We start from the raw sequence: 20,027 nt of genomic DNA, 5'->3' as shown, positions 1-20,027 counted from the left end.
TTATTTGCGCATAGAAAAATCGTTGAGTCCCCCCTCCCTATTTCCAAAAAGACTGCGTAATTTATACTTAGCCCCTAAAACGCAACTCATGCTTCTTTCAGCATTAGCTAGGCTCGTTCTATATAATCTAAATTAATAATGATTTTTTATTTAGATTTTAGCTTCAAATTTTCTTCTGCATTATTTTTTTGGTGATTACCTCATTTGTATTGTAACCCATTTTTTAAATGTTAACACTACATTATTTTCTGCTTTTCTGTGAGTTGTTTTCTGTTATTTATTTATCTTTGATCTGTACTGAGACAAATCATTTCTTTGTCACTTAGCGGTCTCTAATTTGCATCATCTCTAATCATCTTTCCATTACTTTTTATTTCTAGATGTTGGATTGAGTGACCTAGAGATTACAAAAAAATCGGGTAATATCCAATTAAAGATTATTTTATAATTAAAACAAAATCATAAAATGCTTTTTAATTTGATATAATTGGATCTATTTTTAAATCTAATTCTTTTTTAAAAACAAAATACTTTTTCATTGCATCTAATTGGATCTATTGTAATTTCCAGGTCACTGAATTCTACACCTAGAATCATGTTAATTGAATAGATAATAGATTAAATTTGAGGCGACACGATGCAGGTCGTAAAATATTCATGGGACTTTTAAGAGGGGTGCATTATACCTAAACGACGGTTCGCACCCCATAGGAGATTATATCACACTGTGCCGTTTTTACGGCAGGTTGCTGGAATGGTCGTGTCAGATTAGTGATTGTGTTGTACATGAAAATGTTGTAGTTTGGCTTCATGAGATTTTTTTTAGCTTTGTATATAGTGATCGTAAAAAATTGAGTTTTAGAAATCCCGAGGCGACTGGCACAAAAAATAAAATAAAATAGATTCTTCGTTTGGATGGAGTGGAAGGTAATTCGTCCCGAAGGGCGATATCGACTCGAGACGCCAAAGCGCTTTGGGGAGGATATAAATTGTCTAGTTCGGTTTGTCCTCAAATCTGGGTTGGGGATCACTATATTGTTTGCAGATACCATTTTTTTTATAAAATGTGAGTTTCTGAGAAGATAAGGTACTGTTAAGAACAAAGTTATTTATAAAAGAAATGGTTTTAATCTTAGCTGTGCAAAAAATTGCTCTTTAGCTCCGCTGGGTTACAAGCCCAAGCCTTCAGATTGTTGGCCTGGTATTCTAGAAGTGAAATAAACATTATCTGACTTTATTAATATTTAATCCTCTAGATTTCCCATGTCGTATTTGCTTGTTTTTTCTGGGTTATATCCAATTACATATGATCCTTTTCTAAGTTTATCTAATTCTAAATCTGAAATCTTTGGAAATCTTCACGATATATTTCTGAAATCTTTGGAAATTTTTGGGAAATAATTGAAATATTTTTGAAATATCTAATAATAGTTTTGAAATTATTTTAATTTTTGTGGAATCTTCGCGCAACATTTTGAAATATGTCTGAAATTTTTATGAAATATTTTTAATCTATCCGAAATCTTCACGAAATATTTTTTTCTTGAGCTCTCTAACAACTTAATTGGAAAAGAACCCGACCGGCAATCTGAAGTTTGAAATCTTTGGAAAAACATTAAAGTCTTTGTGAAATAATTGAAGTCTGTGAAATCTTTAAGAAATTAAAATCTATGTGCACTCTTTGAAATCTATCCGTAACCTTTGCGATATATTTGTGACATTTTTTAAATCTTTGGGAAATCGTTCAAATCTTTCTGGAATCATAGAAGTCTTTGTGAAATCGTATAAATCTAGCCGAAAGCTGTGCTAAATATTTTAAATATTTGGGAAATCATTAAAATCGTTGTGCAATCTCTTATATCTATCGAAAAGATTCGTGAAATATTTAAAGTCTTTGTGAAATCTTTTAAATGAATCCGATTTTTTCGTAAAATCTTTGGGAAATATTTTCAATCTATCGAATATATTTGTGAATTTATTAAAATCTTTATGCAATCTTTGAAATCTTTGTGAAATCTTTGTGAAATCTTTGCAAAATATTTAGTAATATTTGTCAAATGTTTGGAAAATTATTGAAATATTTGGTAAACCTTTGGCAATATGAATTTATGAAAATTTAAAGCTTTCTCAATTAAGAATTCAAGTATACTTTAAAAATAGCAAGCATCTAAATTCTTAGTACAGCCAAACCCGGATTTAGTGATCCTCCATTTAATGCTTCCGAGAATTGACGCCGCGCGGTGGGGATGGTTTAGAGGCGTTGCGGGAGAATGTGCGGTGCTCACGCAAGCATCAAAAAACAAGGAGAGAAACAAGAAAGAGAACAAATAGGAGAGGGACTAAATAGATCCGAGACTCTGGATTTAATGTCACGCTCACTCCCAAAATTGACGACATTTAATCCAGATTTGACTGCATTTGGAAAATATGAAGTTTACATTAGTTAAGTTCTTTGATTTCACCTGAATTCCATGAAATTAATTGAATACATTTTTTTCTTTTATTTCGCCTGATTTGGATTCATTTCACTCGAATAAACGGCAATGATTTAAATGAACTTGAATTCGCCTGATTTCAGTTAAATTTATTTTACTACTTTGAATTCATTTAATTTTTATAAAATCCTTTAAATTCCTTTAGATTCCGTAATTTGAATTAATTTCAATTCCATCGAATTCTTTGAATTTCGTATAATTCAGTTGTATGTTGCAATAGTTCTTTGAATTCCGCTGAACTTTAGTTCCGTTGAATAGTCCGTTCAATACATGTGGACAACTTTGACACTTTTGTTCTGAGGGCTGTTGCTTTCCATTCAATTATGGTTTATTCCTTTGAATTCCAGTAAATTTCTTTACACTTTATTGAAATCCTTTAAATATCCTTGTCTAAAATTAATTCCTCTAAATTCCATTAAACAAATTAAATTAATATTTAAATCTGCTCAGTTATATTTAAACCCTTAGTTATTTATATTCCGTTCTATTCTATTCAATGAACAGTAGAAGTCCGATAAGTGTACACTCCCCTTAAAACGTCATCACACGTACGGCACGTACACTAATTGTGGTTCTCCCACTTCGTCTGCTATTTTGCTCATGATTTACGCATGCGCGCACCTAATATCGTGCTACTAGAGGGGGCATCCGATAAGTCCGCAATTCCTGGAATTTTTCGCCCCTGCAGCCCCGAAGTTGGAAAGTTATCGGACTTTTACTGTAGGTAAAGTTAAGTAAATCCTTTTAATTCCTTTGAATTTCATGAATCCCATTAAATTCTTCCCCTACCGTAGGATTTAATGGAGGGGGTCTTCACTCATAAAAACCCATGTACTCTATTTTACAGTGACCAAAGTACATCAGAAAAAATCGCCATGACCTGGGATTTGGTTTGGCTATTGAGTTTAATTAGTTTTATCATTTGTGTTTTTAACATTTTACTGAACATTTGTGGGTTTTCTCTAAAACAATGCATTAAATAGAAAAAATCGCAAAAATCGATGAGTCGAAATTAAAAGTACAGGCAATTTTTTAAAGTTGGAATTTGGAATTTAATAGAATTATTCTCTTCACTTGTGGTTTTATAATTTTTCCAAGCATTTGTAGAATTTTTAAGCACAGAAATACACTAGTAAAAAAATCGGAATTAATTCTATTACATACTAAATTCCTAATTTTTGAAATTTTCTGTAATTCTAATTGCAAATCTTGGATGTTATCGATACTTTTCGTGTGTAGTTTTTTGATAAAAAAGTTCACATATGCTCAGAAAAATGTGTATTCCACAAGTTACGACAATAATCTCAGTAAATACCAAAGTCAAAATTATGAAAATTGGCGTTTTTTGTTTAGTGTATTTTGGTGACTAGAAAATAGAGATGAATTAAATAGGAATTATCTCTTCGAAAATAATGGTATAAGACCCGAAAATCATTGGGAAGACTTTTCTGAATACACTTTTCTAATTGTTGACTGATTTATAATTGACTGTAATTGTAATTGACTGATTCACCTCCAATTCCCAAGGAATTGACTCGTTTGATATTGTTATTAAATTATTTCTAGATCTTTGAATTCCTCAAATCTTCCTACACGTGGTTGCATTTTTTTGAATTAGTGGACATAAATTCAGATGAATTCATCACAAAATAAATTTAATACAATTAAGATAAAATCAAGTGGGTTCGCTCGAATTTAATTCCACGTACGTGTAACTGTTTTTGTAGACTATATCTCTAAAAGTAAAAGACCTATGATCATGAAATTTTGAAGAATTATAGATTCAATAGATATTTGGGTCTGATAAGTAGAATTTTCATTTTTCTTGGACTAAAATGCAACTGTTGGAAATTGAAGTGGTATCTTCTTTGGATGGAAATTTAACTATTTTCTAAAGGTTTTTTTTTTTATATTCATCTGTTTTAAAAGAAATTTCATCTTTCTTGAATAAAAATGCAACTGTTCGGTTGAAAATCAAAGTACTTTGTTAAAAAGTCCTACTTTTTGGTAGAAAATTCTAGTGTTTTTCTGAAAATTTACTTCTTGTTTAAAATTTATATTTTGGTATTAAAAAATTAACTGAAATCTTTTCTGATGAGAATTGAACTTTAAAAAAACACTTTGTCGTTTTTTATTAAAAATTCATCTGGTGTACTACAAATTTCATCTTTTAATTGCAAAAATTCGTCTCTTTTTATTGAAAATTCAATTTTTTTCGTAAAAATTGAATGTTTGTCTAAAAATGCATATTTGGATCCTGTGACTTCAACTGAAATCTTCGTTGAATGAAAATTGAACTATTTTTTCGATTTTTTTTTTACTAAACATTCATGTTTTATTTGAGAAAAAATTTATCTTTTTTGGTTAAAAATGCAACTATTTAGTAGAAAATTCAACAATTTTGTTAAAAAGTCATTCTTTTGGATTAATAATCGTCTTTTTGAATTGCAAATTCAAATTTTTTCGTAAAAACTTATTTCTTTATTGAAAATTCATATTTTATTTGTGAAGAGTCAACTAAAATCCTTTTTAGGAGAAAATTCAACTCTCTTTTTGTAAATTTATCTTTTTAATTTAAAAATTCATCTGTTTAAGTACATATTTCACTTTTTATTGAAAATGCAACTTTTTGGTTTAACATTATTCTTTTTTTCCTTGAGCATTGAACTATTTTTTTAAAAGATTTAGTTGAATCACTTTGTTCAGAAATCATTTGTTTTAAGATTAATATTTTCAGTTGAAAATTGATCTCTTTGGTTGAAAGTGTAACTATTTTGTTAAAAATTAATCTTTTATCATTAAAACTTCAACTACTTGGGTAAAAGTTAAATTAGATTGTTAAGAAGTCGTTTTTTTGTTAAAGGCTTAGTCTTTGGTTGAAAATGTAACTGTTTAATGAAAAACTTTTTTTATTTAAAACTAATTTGTTAGCAGAAAATATAACTTTTCCATTTTTTATGGCTGATCTTTCTAGTAGAAAATTCTCGTTTCTTGATAAAAAAAAAATAATTTTCCTGGTTTGAAATTTAATTTTTGTTGTCTAAAAATGCAACAGTTTCGTGCAAAAAAAACCTTTTGTTGAAAAGTTATAGATATCGTTTAAAATTTAAATTTTTGTGAGAAAATTCGTATTATGGCTTGATGGTTTAAGAATTTAGATAAACGTTGATTTATTCCTTGAGTGAAAATACTTCTTTTGCCCAAGAGTCGTCTTTTTGGGTTAAAAAATTTTTTTTTTTGAATAAATTTAATCTTTTTTGATTAAACTATAAACTCTGCCACTTTTCTGTTAGGAATGTATCTTTTTGGTTTGAAACCCCAACTAAAATGTTATAACAAATTTAATTATTTTGTTGAAAATTCAAGTACAGTGAAACTCTTAAATAGCCCTCTCTTCTATAGTCCGTCCGAGAATTGACGCCGCGTCACTGGTAGGTGGAACGGGAGCTGCACGGGGTGCACGGGGTCTGCAATTGTCACTCACGCGAGCACTCAGGCGTTAGCAAACAAAAGTGGAGAAGGCTTTAATGAGTTAGTTCCCACCCACCATCATCTCCAAAATCGGCGCTATAGAAGAGTTTCACTGTATTTTGTTAAAAAACTATCTTTTATGATAGAAAATACATTTTTTGTTTAAATTTATTTAATTAATTGGAAAACTCAGAACTTTTGCCCGAAATTCTGTTTTAGTCCGTTTATAAAAGATTCTGTGTTAAAAGTATTGCAAGATTAAAATGCTGGTATTTGAATATTAATGGTGAAGAATTTAAAAAATGAAGTTCTAACACCCTGTCTAATTCTACTAACAATAACTAGCAAAAAGTTTCTGCAAACTAAAAATTACGAACATTAAAGTGGGGGGGGGGGGGGGGGGGGGGGGGGTACGGTTTTTTAAAGGGGGGACGGATCTTTGAGAAGGCTTATAATCCGTTAGGCAATTCAATTACGCCCCTGGTGTAGTTGTTTGCGTCTTCGAAGTGTGATAAATAACCCATTGATGAACCTTCCAGGTCCTCTTATGATTGAGCAATACCGACTTATACATTTTTATAAATATATTGTTTATCATCTTTATACTAGGAAAACTTATTTAATATTGATAATAAAACATCAATGTATATAATGGATTTATTTGTGTCTTATAGACCCATGGATTGACCTATTTAATAACACGTTTCATGATCTTCCATGACCTAAGGGCATCATTTTTAAAGTTCTAAAGAAAATTATTAACCTAGTTTATACGAGGAAAACTTTTCTGATACTGCAAATATAAGGCAGTACTACATGTTATATATTTTTTCGCAAATTAGAGAAGCAACGATTGACCCATTGATGAATCTTTCACGATCTAACAATAACGTTTTTTAAGTATTCTATCAAATTGTTTGGTTTATTTATATGAGAATTTTTTTATATCAGAAATACAACAGTACTTTATTTTCTACCAGTTTGCAATAAGTCAGCTAAGATAATTGGCATAATCGAAATATTAAGACTGTCATTTTTTACATAGTGTCAAATCTCTCTCTGCGAGGAAGTAAATTGATATAATACCCCTGAGGAAGCAAAGTGCGCATAAAATGATCACGAATAAATAAATTAAAAATTAATACACCCATAGTACTTCGCAGCAGCATTTACCCTATGTTGTTGAATTGCTTTAAATGGACTGTTCTTGAATTTAGCTGAATTCTCTTTAATTTAATTACATAAATTACTGCTTCACATTAGTTACATTCATTCTAATTGTTTTAAACTCAATTTAGCTGAAGTTTACCTTCATTTATTCTTAAAATAAGTCTCAAAGTCTTTCTAATAGCTCATCATATACATTATAAGGATGCAAAAAAAATTAATAAACTTATCAAATTCTTTATTCAAAAATACAAAGAAACTAGAATCTCTTCAATGTCTTCGAAGTTCACTTTGATCGCTAAACGGAATGGACGTACTACTGACCCCATAAATCTCATGTGAACTTTTCATCAGAAAATACTTTGCACTTTTACATAGGCTCACGTACTCCGACAGTTTTGACCTCACGTTCTGGTCAAGATCACAGAACGACTCATCCATTTCTCCCCTTCCAGAAGAAACTCGATTCCTGCCAGTTACCTTCGACACCTCCTGTGATAACAATTGGCCTCTTTCCTTTCCAAAATGAGATCTCACTTGGAAACTTCTTTTGTAATCTTTTCCCCCATTTTCTTTGTCACTTTCATGATGAATGCAGGTGTTCAAACTTTTTTTTCTCAATCGCTTCTCATGTCTTCTGCCTAAGTGACAGGAAGTTATCACATCACCAGGAGAAATGTTCTTCTCTTTAGATTTGTTCCTATCCTCGTCTCTTCTAATGGATTTGTTTCCCCACCGTCCTTCCAAGTCAGAATAATTTTTGTTATACCTTCGTTCATCTTTTCCATCAGATGTCATTACATCTTCTTTAAAAGTTCTGAAATTCTTTTCTTTAGACATTCCTAACTCTTTTCCTTTAGACATGTTCATACTTCTTCCTTTAGAAATTATTTCTTTCTTCCTAATCAAAAAACAATCATCTCCTCCATCAAATTCCCAACCACTTCCAATTCTAATTGGACATTCACAAAATTGATTATCGCTTCCTCCTGGTATTCTCTTTTCCTTACAGCAAACATTCAAATTTACTGATTTAGAAGATTTAGAACAAATTGTCTGACCCGTAGAATAGCACGCCTTCTCACTAGATGCACTAACATAGTACCTTTCATTAGAAATAAAAGTCTTTGAACCCCCATTAGGTTCTCGATCCAACAACATTCTACAGAGCTTCGTTCGAATTAGGTATTTAATCCTCTTAATAGAAATATTAAAAAAGGGATCACAAATAGCGTTTATTATATTCTTTGCCTTAGTCTTGTTTGAAGTCAACCATGAGTCACCACATCTCTTCTTATGTCTTCTATCATAAGATCTAACGTTAATCTTCGGAATTGCTTTGCAAATCTCGGCAGACAGAAGGTGAGAGTTCATGGGGTAATACGATCTCGAATGAAGTTTAAGATTCTTCTCTCGTTTGAAACAACACAAATTATTTGCCGTTTTCAAAGGTTTCTTCAATCTCATTTCAAAATCCCCTTCAAAAATGGTTATATCAACAACAGATATTACCTTGGTGACGTTAGTTTGCAACGAAATGAAGGAATCCTTATGAATCAAATTAATTTGGCCTCCTTTCGTTGAACTCCTATTTCGATCAACGTGAACTCCCGTTGATAAAGTTTTTTTTGTTTCCCTTATATCAATATTAATGCCCTTCGAGATCATCTTCTGCCCTTCAGTTTGAACCGAAACGGTACGAAAGTTAGCTCTATCACTTCTCTCGGTATCTATTGGTCGCACTATCTCCCTAATTTTTGATTTCAGATGATTTGTATCTTTAGAAGTTTTCAAGTTTCTAAGCATTCTGTCTATTGAAACATGACAGGAGCATTTTGAATCACACTGATTAATTATTTCTTCGGAGTCAGTTACAATAATATAAGTGGTTTGAGGATCCTTCTCTGGAATCCGTTGATAAAAATTCTTTAGACTAGTTTTGAGTTCATTCTTAACAGATGTTTTGGAACAAATAGATTTGCGAGTTTTCTGACATTCAATATTAAATTTCTGAGTTTCTAAACTACCCCTAGAAGTTGGATTTTGACGTCTGAATGAATTCCGCTTTGCTGGTTTAGGAAGCTTCTCTGGTGTTTCTGGAAAAATTGCAACTAGCGGGTTGAAAGATTTAATAATAGTTAGTTTAGACCATTTGCTAGAAGCTGCTGCCTCAACTAGATGATCAGATTTCTTTAGTAGATTACTTCTTGGAAATTTTGAACATCTTCGTGTTGTTACGACTCCTTTCATTGAAGTTAAGGAATCGAGATTCTTATTTGATCTCGAACGGTTTTCGCAGGCAAAAGAAGATGAGGATTCTCGACAACCAGAAACAACTTGAGATTTTTCTTTAACCAGGAGAGGTATTTTTGAACAGCTAATACCAGATTTGTTAGGAATTATTTTCTTATCTACTCTAAAATTTAAATCTAGTTCGTTTTTGCAAAGAAAGGAAGATGAAGATTCTCGACAACTAGAAATTACTTGAGTTTTTTCTTTAAACATGACAGGTATTTTTGAACAGTTAGTTTCACATACTTTAGAAATTGGTTTCTTATCTATTTCTAAATTCGAATCTGGTTGGTTAGAAGCCAAATCCGCTTTTAAGTCTCTAGTTGTTAAAATCTGAGGAAGTTTTCTACGGCTAGAAATAGGTATTGGAATCTGAGATTTTTCATCGTGTTTGTGAGATTTTCTAGATTCTGAATGTTCTTGAGATTCTTGAACAATTTTAGAATTATATTTTTTGCTTCTTAGAAGGTCCTGGCAATTACAAACTAAAGTATCTGCTTCTTTGGAATCAGGAATTTTTGTATTCGACTGTTTAGTTTCTTTTAAGTTAGTATAGTTTACAATTGTCTTCTTTAAATCTGGTTCTCCAATTTCTTTTAGATTACCTAATTCTGTTTTTTGACTGTCGGTTTCCACTCTTTCTTTCATCTTTAAAGCTGGTTCCTCGTATTTCAGAACAGGTTTTTTAAAACACTTCGAAACATCTCGAGGCTTCATTTTAATTTTGAAGAAGCTGCTCCGAGAACAGATTGATACTTGTTCACAAGAACAATTGGATTTTGGCAACTCGAAGTCATTCAAGCTTCTTTTCTGTACAGCTATCATCGAACTTGTTTCTTTTCTGCAAACTTCTGAATTTGCAAGGTTTCCAAATTCTATTCCATCAATTTCCTCTCCTGCTTCTTGAACATCAGATAGATGACTTTCACGACACACTCCAGGAAGTTCTGGACGATTTACTTTTCCCAAATTTGGATCTGATATTTCATCTCTTTTGACTTTCTTTTTATCCTCCTTGGCCAGCGACTTTCTAAAACTATTCTGATTTTTGAAAACACTTCGACAAGTTGCTACTCTTGCAGAAAGGAGACAAGGCTTGGATTCAGTAGATGGTGACTGCATAGACTTTAGCTTGAAGCTGACGTAGGCAGGACGAATTTCGCACACCAGAATCAAGTTTTTGATAGATTTATCTAGAAAATAATATAAATTGTAATTAATAATTCTAACGTTCTATTGAATTAAAGTTTAGATTTGGAAACCTACTGTCTATTCTGCTTAAGACAACATTCAAACAAGAGGAGATATTATGTACAGCTTCATCAAACTTTTTTCTAATTGGTGCTAAACAAAAGTGAGGAAGGCTTTTATCGACTTTGAAGATATTTCTTATCAGATCTTCGGATTTACAAGGTAACCTTAGTCTTTTAATTCTTTTTGGTCTTATTACATCAACACAGCCACAGGCAGCAAACTGAATCCTAGAAATAATCAGTCTCAAATGTTCTATTCCTAATTTTTTATGAGAACAAAAGCCTGTTGATTGTGTAATTTCTTTATTTGAATTAGATCGTCTAACTTTATAGGTGGAACTGGTTTCAGTTTCGAACTCATTTTCATTGTTCGGATTATGATAAGCTCTTCTTTTTAAATTTTTACAAGGTAGACACTCTTGGTCTTCAGTACCAACTTCTACCATAAGGTCACTTAGAGGATCATCCCTCGGCGATTCAAAGCTTGATTGAGAAAATGATTATTGCAAAATTAGTTTTTTAAAAATGTTAAGAGTTGTTCTAGGATAATGCAATTTTTGAAAATGCATTACAAAATAACTTTAAAAGAAGGAAATTGTTACTCATTTAGTTGAAATGAATCCAAAAATATAAAAATAGTGGGGATTACTCTATAAAAATTTTTAAAAGAGGGATTTCTCGGGAAATTAGTTAAGGTGCTCTAAATTACTAATAGATAAAAAGATTTCTCCAAAAGAGGGGAATTTCGAAAAATTCCATTTTGGTCATAAATTTTTAGAATCACAAAAAAAATTGCTTGTAATTCTAGAAATTTTGGAAAGGTAGGAATTAGACAAGTGTTAAAATTACCTTAGACGTAGAAAACTGATGGGACAAAATTTTTTTTTGGTTGAGAATGTAAATATTTTGTTCAAAATTCATCCTTTTTGGTTGAAAAAATTTGTCTTTTTGGATTGAAAATTCAATTTTTTTCGTATAAACTTCTTTTTGTTTTAAAAGTTCATATCTTGATTTTTAATAGTCAACTGGAATATTTCTTGGATGAAAATTTAAAAACTATGTTTTTGAAATTTAAAAAAAAGTAAAAATTCATCTATTTTTAAGATGTTTCATCCTTTTTAAATGAAAGTACAACTATTCGGTAGAAAATTTAACAATTTTGTTAAAAAATTATCCTTTCTGATTAAATATTCATCTTTTTGGATCGGAAATTTAAATTTTTTTGTAAAATATTTGAGTATTATTGAATATTCAACTATTTCATTTCGAAAGATTTAGTTGAATAGTTTATTATGAAATCATTTTTAAAAATATTTTTAGATGAAAATTCTTCTCTTTAATTGACATGGAAAAGCATGGTTTGAAAATTAATTTTTTGTTGGAAAGTCATATTTTTTGGTTGAAAATATACTTTTTGTAGAGAAAATTTGTCTTTTTCCTTGAATATTCAACAATTTGGGTTAACTTTTATTTCTTTCTTGAGTAAAAAATCTTTATCAGTTGAAGATTCGTCTTTCTCGTTTCAGAATTCTTTTTGTTTTTGTATAAATTTCATCTTTTTTAAATGAAATATAAGCTATGACAATTTTTTGTTGGGAATTTATCTTTTCAGGTTGAAAATTCAACTATTGTGTTAAAAATGTAATTATTTTGTTAAAAATGCAAATATTTTGTTGAAAAGCCATCTTTTATAGCAAAAAAAAAACATTTTTCTGTTAAAAATAAATCAATAAATTTGACTATTTTAAGTTTGTATCTGAAATACTGTTTCATTCCGTTTATAAAAGATTTTATGTTTAAGCATTTCAAGATTAAAATGCTGGTGTTTGAATATTAATGATCAAGGAAAATGAAGAATTAGTCAAGGAAGAATCAGGGAATTTTGAAAATGAAGTTCTAGGACACCCTGTCTAATTGTTTTAGCAATCACTAACAAAACATTTCTGGAAAGTGAAAATTACGGACAGTATGGGGGGGGGGAGGTAGAAATATTTTGTTACGGCTGGTTACAGAGGGGGCCTATAATCCATTGCGTAATTTAAGTACGATTCCTAATGAAAAATCAGTAAAAAGAAAGTCCTTGAAAAGATGGTAATCGTGATCAATGCCTTGAAAACTGACTTAGAAACACGGAAAAATCTATAGGAATGGAATTAATTAAAGTTGTGTCTTTATCATATTTTCCGCAGCTTTCACATGGCGAGGTTGCTACGACAGAATCAGTGGATGACTTGCAGAGAATATTGAGCAGAATAAATTCTGGTGCGAATGCACGATACCTTTGTGATGCTTTACACCCGGGATGATTGCTAAAGAGACTGATCAGCAAACCGGGTTAAAGAAGTTTTTTGTAGGACAAGTATCTTTTTTAAATAACCATGAGGCTAGAACCAAATGAGTTAACGCTTACCCTGAATGGGATATTTGTCTTAATGGTATGATAAAAAAATGTAAAAACTCTTACGGATTGACAGTCCAGTAATCCTTTTCGCAAACGAAGTTCCAAACATTTAAATAGCCCAGACAAGTCTTCTCAATACCAAGAGCATCCAGTTCGCGACAGATCCTGTTTATCCTGTTGTTCAACACCACAGAGTTGATGAAAGCAGTGAAGAGACCTTCCTTAATCAAATACTTGATTGCCCCCTTAACAGCGCCTTGCACGATCTGCGTACCCATGTACTTTGTGCAGCGCTCGTTTGCCGGACCACTCAATGTCGTCGCCGTGTCGATGCATTTCTTCAGGCAAGGAAATTGCTCGTGGTATCGATCAGCATCTTCACCATAAACGAATTTCTCCAGTAAAGCGTAAATTCTGCGCTCTAGGGTGGAAACGAAGAACGGTCTGATCTTGTCAATGTAGGTATCCCATTTTTTCTGGTTGATTTCTTCGGTTCCAATCACGACGCAATTACTTGGATGGATCTTGAGGTACAAAAAATATATTTTTTTAAATATCGGAGCACGGCGTTAACCATTAGCAATCAAGATGTATGTAGATTGTAGATCGGGATTCAAAACGAAATGAACATCTTGAAAGAAGAAATAACGAAAAACGACAATATTGCCCCACACAGAGTTGCATAACTTTTTTATTTCAAAAATAAGAAAGCGCTTTTGAGCTATTAGCTCTATTGAAATGGGGAAAGAACAAACGCATAAGCGATCATTCACACGGAGAGATATTTCAAGAGATTAAGGGCATGTTCCTACAAGAACAAAGATTTAGTTTTCGAAAAATGGGGAAATGATAGCGAGCATGCTCACGGACGTCCCGAAACACTTTGCTTGTGAGTCAATTAAAAAAAAAATAATTTTGATAAATTTGGTTACTGTGTGATACTTAGAAAATTGTATCGATTTTACCAGTGTTAGATTCCCTCGGCTTTTTGCCTAGAATAAAAAAGATTTTGTCTTCGAAATCTGGGAAATGTTAGCGAACATGCTAACGGACGTCCCCGAACTCTTCGTTTGTGGAATATTGAAACAAAAATTAATTTTTCTTTCAATTAATATTGAGTATTTTAATATTACGTGACGGTCTATGGGCAACATCTAAATCTGTAAGGCTATACCACTTGGCGGACTGCAAAGCATTGTTTAGATAGGAGTTTGACTAAAATTAATTAAATAGAAATCAAGTAAAAAATCGTGATATAGCTTTGCTTTTAAGAAATAAAAGCCATTTAATTTATTATTGTTGGCAACTTGGAAAATGTGCGGTTAGGCAATCCATCACGAAAAATTATAATTTGCCGTAATTAAGGTTATAACCAAAGACTTTAAGTGATCTTAGGATTTCTCAAGAGATTTTCAACGATTTCAAAAAATTTCGAAGTCTTTTAAAAGAATGCAGAAAAATTGAATGATTTCAAAGGAATTTTAAAGGTTTTTTTTAAATTCACAAAAGGTTTAAGGATTTGCAAGATATTTGATCAAATTTTAAGACATTTTAGGTGATTTCAAAGAATGTCAAGCGAGTTACTAAAAAGTTATTTAAAAAGATTTTAATGAATTTGAAGAGATTACAAGGGATGTAATTTTTTAATATTTTAAGGAATTTAAGAAAATTTAAAGGATTTTAATTAACTGAACTCAATTTCGAAAATTTTAAATTATTTTCAAGAAATTTAAGAAACTTCAAAAAAATTCGGAGGAGTTAAAGAATTTTCAAAAGAAAAACTTAAAGAATTTCTGAAAATTCGAGTGATTTTAAGGAATTACTGTAAGGACTTAACGGGTTTTAAGATTTTCTTTTAAAGGATTTAAAAATAATTTTAAAAAGTTTCAAGATTTACAAGAAATTTTTTAAGATTTTAAGATAGTTTTAGTGATTTTAGAGTTTTTAAAGCTATTTAAAAAATTATTTAAGAAGAATTTAATATATTTTGAGAGAATTCAAGGGATTTAAACAATGCAATGATTTAAGGATTTTCAAGAGATTTTAAGGAGTTTAAAAAAATTTAAGGATTTCGAAGGACTCAATTGATGTTAAGGAATTAATCACGAAGGACTTGGCGTAATCTTAAAATTCCTTTTTAAAGGATTTAAAAATAATCCAAAAATAGTGCAAAAAAATTTCATGATTTTCAAGAAATTTTATAAGATTTTACGATAGTTTTAGTGAATTTAAAGAAAGTCAAGCTAGTTATTAAAAACTTATTAAAACAGATATAATGAATTTCAGGAGATTTCAAGGTATTTAAAGAAATTGATTGATTTAAGGATTTTTAAGAGATTTTAAGGAGCCTACGAAAATTTATAGGATTTTGGATTTAAAAGATTTGAATTAATTTTCGTCAGTTTTACAATATTTTTAATTAGCTCAAAGAATTTGAAGGAAGTTCAACCAAATTTGGGGGACTTTAAGGATTTTCAAGAAATATTACGAGATTTTTAAGAATTCAAGTGATTTCAAGGAATTACTAGGGACTTGGCGGAATCTTCCAGTTCCGTTTTAAAGGATTTAAAAATAATTCAGAAATAATTCAAAAACTTTCAAGGATTTACAAGTAATTTTGTAAGATTATAAGGCAATTTTAGTGGTCTTTAAGGATTTCAAGCGAGTTTTTGAAAAGTTATTTTAAATTTTTTAAAATGAATTTGCAATTATTCAAAGATTTTAAGCATTGTCAAGAGATTTAAAGGAATTTAGGAATATTTTTTATATTTTACGAGATTAAAATTAATTTTAGTCAATTTCGAGATACTTTGAAAGATTTGAAATTATTGCAATGAATTTGAAGAGATTTAAAAAAGAGTCGGGGAAGTTTAAGGATTTTTTCTAAGAAGGATAAAAATCTTTGATAATTTTTGTTTTTTCAAGTGCAAAAATAATCTCCTGACATCTTTGAAAAACACTCTTTCACGAACTACCAAAGTTCAAAAATTTTTACCGCCAACTATCCCAACAATGCAAGCTAACCTCAATCATGGCACATTATATTTTTTATTGATGGATGGTCCAAATTACACACTTTCCCAATTGCTAAAATTAAATAAAAAAATGACTTTTCTATCTAAGAAGCAAAGCCATATCACGATTTTTCACTCATATTCCTCTCCAAAAATTAATTTTAGTCAAACTCCTATGTAATCAATGCTTTTCAGTCCACCAAGTGGTACGGCCTTATAGATTTCGACGTTACCGACCGAGTATGCCGTAATGTTTGAATACTCAATATGTGCATTTTAAGGTTATGTGTGTTAAAATTCTCCCCGGCTTTACTTCCAAACTACACAATATTTTTGGCCGAAAACTTGGGACAAGCAAAAAAACATAGTAACAAATGTTTCGGAACTAACCTTGTTTGTAGACAATTAAAGAAGTTTATTTTATAAATCATTTCTTAGTGGCTACCGACAGCATCGGTACGACAGAGACCTACATTATCGGAATCGAAGAGAGTAGAAAACCGATCCGAATCTCTAAATAGTGTACATGCATACATTTGTCATTTAGCACAATACATTTTTTTTATCATCACTCGAAAAAAGAGTTCGGGGACATCCTTTATAATATTTCATGGCATCTCGAGGGAACTGAATCCAATTTACCACACGACAAAGTATCTCATGCCCATAATTTATAGAAGTGCGTGGCCTAATTCCTGAAACTTCGAGGCCTATGCTTTAAAAGAAAGGGTTCCAAGATCTTAGTTCTCGCTCCAAAGGGTGATAAAATCAAGGAACAGTGTCATGATTTAATTTCCGGAAATTTCTCTCCGTGCATAAACTACATTACCAATTTTGGGCAATTTTTGACAACCCCCCACCCTCTTAAAAAGTAACGTAGCCTTTAGGTAAAACTCGATTTTTCGTTTATACTGATCTTTTTGTGTTTACAGCGATTCAAGTTGCCAATATGCCTATGTTGTCTACGTTACACATTTGGTGATTTATAAACTTTGGTAATAAATCAACAATTACAAAAAAAAAAATTTTTTAGAGTTAGAGTTCAAATGCGCCTAATTTAATAAAAAAATCAATTATAAACACATAAAAGAAAGAATTTTCTACTCAATAGTGGATTTTTTTCACTAAAATATTAAATTTAAAAAAACTGACGAATTTTGTATACAAAACAGTTGAATTAACAAACAAAAATATCAAATTTTGATCTGAGAGTTAATTTTATACTAAAAAAGAGGAATCTCTAACAAAATACAAGAACTCTTAAACCAAAAGTTGAACTTTCAAGTAAACTAGATTAATTTTTAACAACAACAAAAACGAATTTTCAACAAAATAGTTCAATTTTAACAAAAAGTTGAATTTTTACTTAAAAATAAGAACCATTTCCGACCAAAAATGAAATAGGTAAATTTTCAATTAACAAAGCATTTTTGCAATAAAAAAAGTCATTTTCAACAAAACAGTTCAATTTCCAACCAATAATTGAATTTTTACATTCTCATCATTTATCATTGACAAAGTATTAGAATTGTCGGAAATTTGACATCACACTTTTTCAACGGATCTCCACGTTTCGAGACTCCCTGAATCCGAAAATCAGGTTTTCACGATGGCGTCTGTCTCTCTGTCCGTCCAGCCGTCCGTAAAAACGATACCTCTCGAAAAAATAAACGAATCAAATTCATCTTTGGCACACTTTTTTTGGTCCTAAAAGAAAAGACAAGTATGTGAACCAGCCATTTTTGATGAAAATTCAAAAAGTGAGCGCATTTTCAAAATTTTTGAGACCACTTTTTTCTAAATTTGAAAATTCTATGTACGGATATTTATAGTATTAAAAATAAAAAACAATTTATCCTCTTGGCTTTTTTCGATAAAATGAAAATTCTTAGAGTTATAGCATTTTCAAAATTTTTTTAATCAACCGAAAATTGAAATTTGAAGCCGAAAAACGCACGATATGAAAAAAATTCAGGAAGAGAAAAACATTTCTTTTTAAAAGCCCTGCAAGATTATCGTAATAACTTTTTAGATTTTCTTGAAAAATCGAAAATTAAAATTTTCATTTTACCAAAAATAATGAAAAATCAAAAGTTCCATTTTGTGAATAAACTATGTCGGAATGTTGGAATGTCGAAAGCGGCCTTGGAAATAAAAAAATTAAATTAAAATGTGTGAAAAAATGACGAAAGTTACGAGAAAAAAAATCCAACAAAACCTATTTACAAATGTCTGTCGGAAATCGAGCGCGCAGCGCGAGTGTCACGCTGAGAATGTGTAACTCAAAGCCTACAGAGCTTTGAGAAACTTAATCTTTGACTATACTTAATTAAGCAGACAATTCAGAATATGAAGACGCATATAAACACTGCCATCTAAAAGAGATCTTTTTGATAAAGTTTTTTTGAAGCATTCCAAATGCAAAAAAATAAATATCCGAGCGCGAAGCGCAAGGTGTAATTATGTTCGAGCGCGAAGCGCGAGATTCAACCGTCGCGTGCCCTAGGCGCGCTCAAACTTGCGAGCAAAGCGAGCCCCGCGCAATGAGAATGTGCCCGCGAAGCGGTCTGATTTTTAACTAGAATTTTGAATCGTCAAACAAAAAATGTATTTATACGAAAGTAGTTGAACTTTAAAACCTAGCTGTTAAATTTTTTACCAAAAAGATGAATGTTTAAACAAAAATATTTATTTTCTACCGAAAAAACGAATGAGTAACAATATTTAAGAATTAGTTACCAAATAGTTGCATTTTCAACTAAAACGGATGAATTTACAACCAAAAAAGGAGAATTTTTAACAATATTCAAGAATTCTTAAGCAAAAAGTTAAATTTTTAAGTAAAAAAAAATACATTTCGAAACAAAAAGAATAAGGGCGCACGACGGTTGAATCTTGCGCTTCGCGCTCGATAATGGGTTATCTCGCGCTTCGCACTCAGATATTTATTCGTTGCATTTAAAATGCTTGAATAAAACTTTATCAAAAAGATCTCTTTTAGATGAAAGAATTTATATGCGTCTTCATATTCTGAATTGTCTCCTGAATTAAGTATAGTCAAAGATTCAGATTCTCAAAGCTCTGTAGGCTTTGAGGTACACATTCTCATCGTGACAGTCGCGCTGCGCGCTCGATTTCCTACAGACATTTGTAAACAGGTTTTTTTGAATCTTTTTTTTCTCGTAACTTTCGTCATTTTTTCACACATTTTAATTTAATTTTTTTATTTCTAATGTCATTTTTGACATTCCGACATTCCGACATAGTTTGTTCACAAAATGGAATTTTTGATTTTTCATTATTTTTGGTAAAATCAAAATTTTAATTTTCGATTTTTCAAGAAAATCCAAAAAGTTGTTACGATAATCTTGCAGACTCTCAACAAGAAATGTTTTTCTTCTCTTGAATTTTTTTCATATGGTGCGTTATTTGGCTTGAAATTTGGATTTTCATTGAATGAAAAATTGTTTAAATGCTATAACTTTGAGAATTTTCTTTTTATCGAAGAAAGTCATTAGGGTAATTGTTTGTTCTTTTTAATACTATAAATATCCGTGCATAGAGTTTTCAAATTCAGAAAAAAGTGGTCTCAAAAATTTTCAAAATACGCTCACTTTTTGAGTTTTTATCAAAAATGGCTGGTTAATGAACTCGTCCTTTTTTTAGGACCTTAAAAATTTGCGCTAAGGATGAATTCAATCCGTTCATTTTTTCGAAAGGTATCGTGTTCGAGAGTTATGATTTTTTCAAACCATGCGTTGTTTGGTTTAAAATTTTAATTATCGATTGACTTTTTAAGTTTTGTAAATGCTATAACTCAGATACATTTTTTTATCGTTAAAAGGTTTTAGAAGTAGTACCAACAGTCGTACATATAATTTTTGAAGCTAAAAATAATTCTTAAAATTTTTTAAAAAGCTCTAACTGTTTGAAT

General features: G+C 30.7%; 1 protein-coding gene across 1 annotated transcript in view; it reads right to left on the bottom strand.

Annotated features, from left to right (window-relative positions):
• Positions 1-20,027, bottom strand: part of LOC117181099 — a 68,021-nt gene that overhangs the window by 45,835 nt on the left and 2,159 nt on the right. The window contains 3 exon segments of the mRNA XM_033373669.1: positions 7,407-10,618; positions 10,692-11,161; positions 13,143-13,603. Coding sequence (XP_033229560.1) covers positions 7,407-10,618; positions 10,692-11,161; positions 13,143-13,603 — 4,143 coding nt within the window.

The sequence above is a fragment of the Belonocnema kinseyi genome, chromosome 1 (genome assembly GCF_010883055.1).
Source record: "Belonocnema kinseyi isolate 2016_QV_RU_SX_M_011 chromosome 1, B_treatae_v1, whole genome shotgun sequence".
Lineage (NCBI taxonomy): Eukaryota > Metazoa > Arthropoda > Insecta > Hymenoptera > Cynipidae > Belonocnema > Belonocnema kinseyi.
The sequence above is the reverse complement of the archived record's forward strand: the minus strand, read 5'-3'. Positions and strand labels throughout refer to the sequence as shown.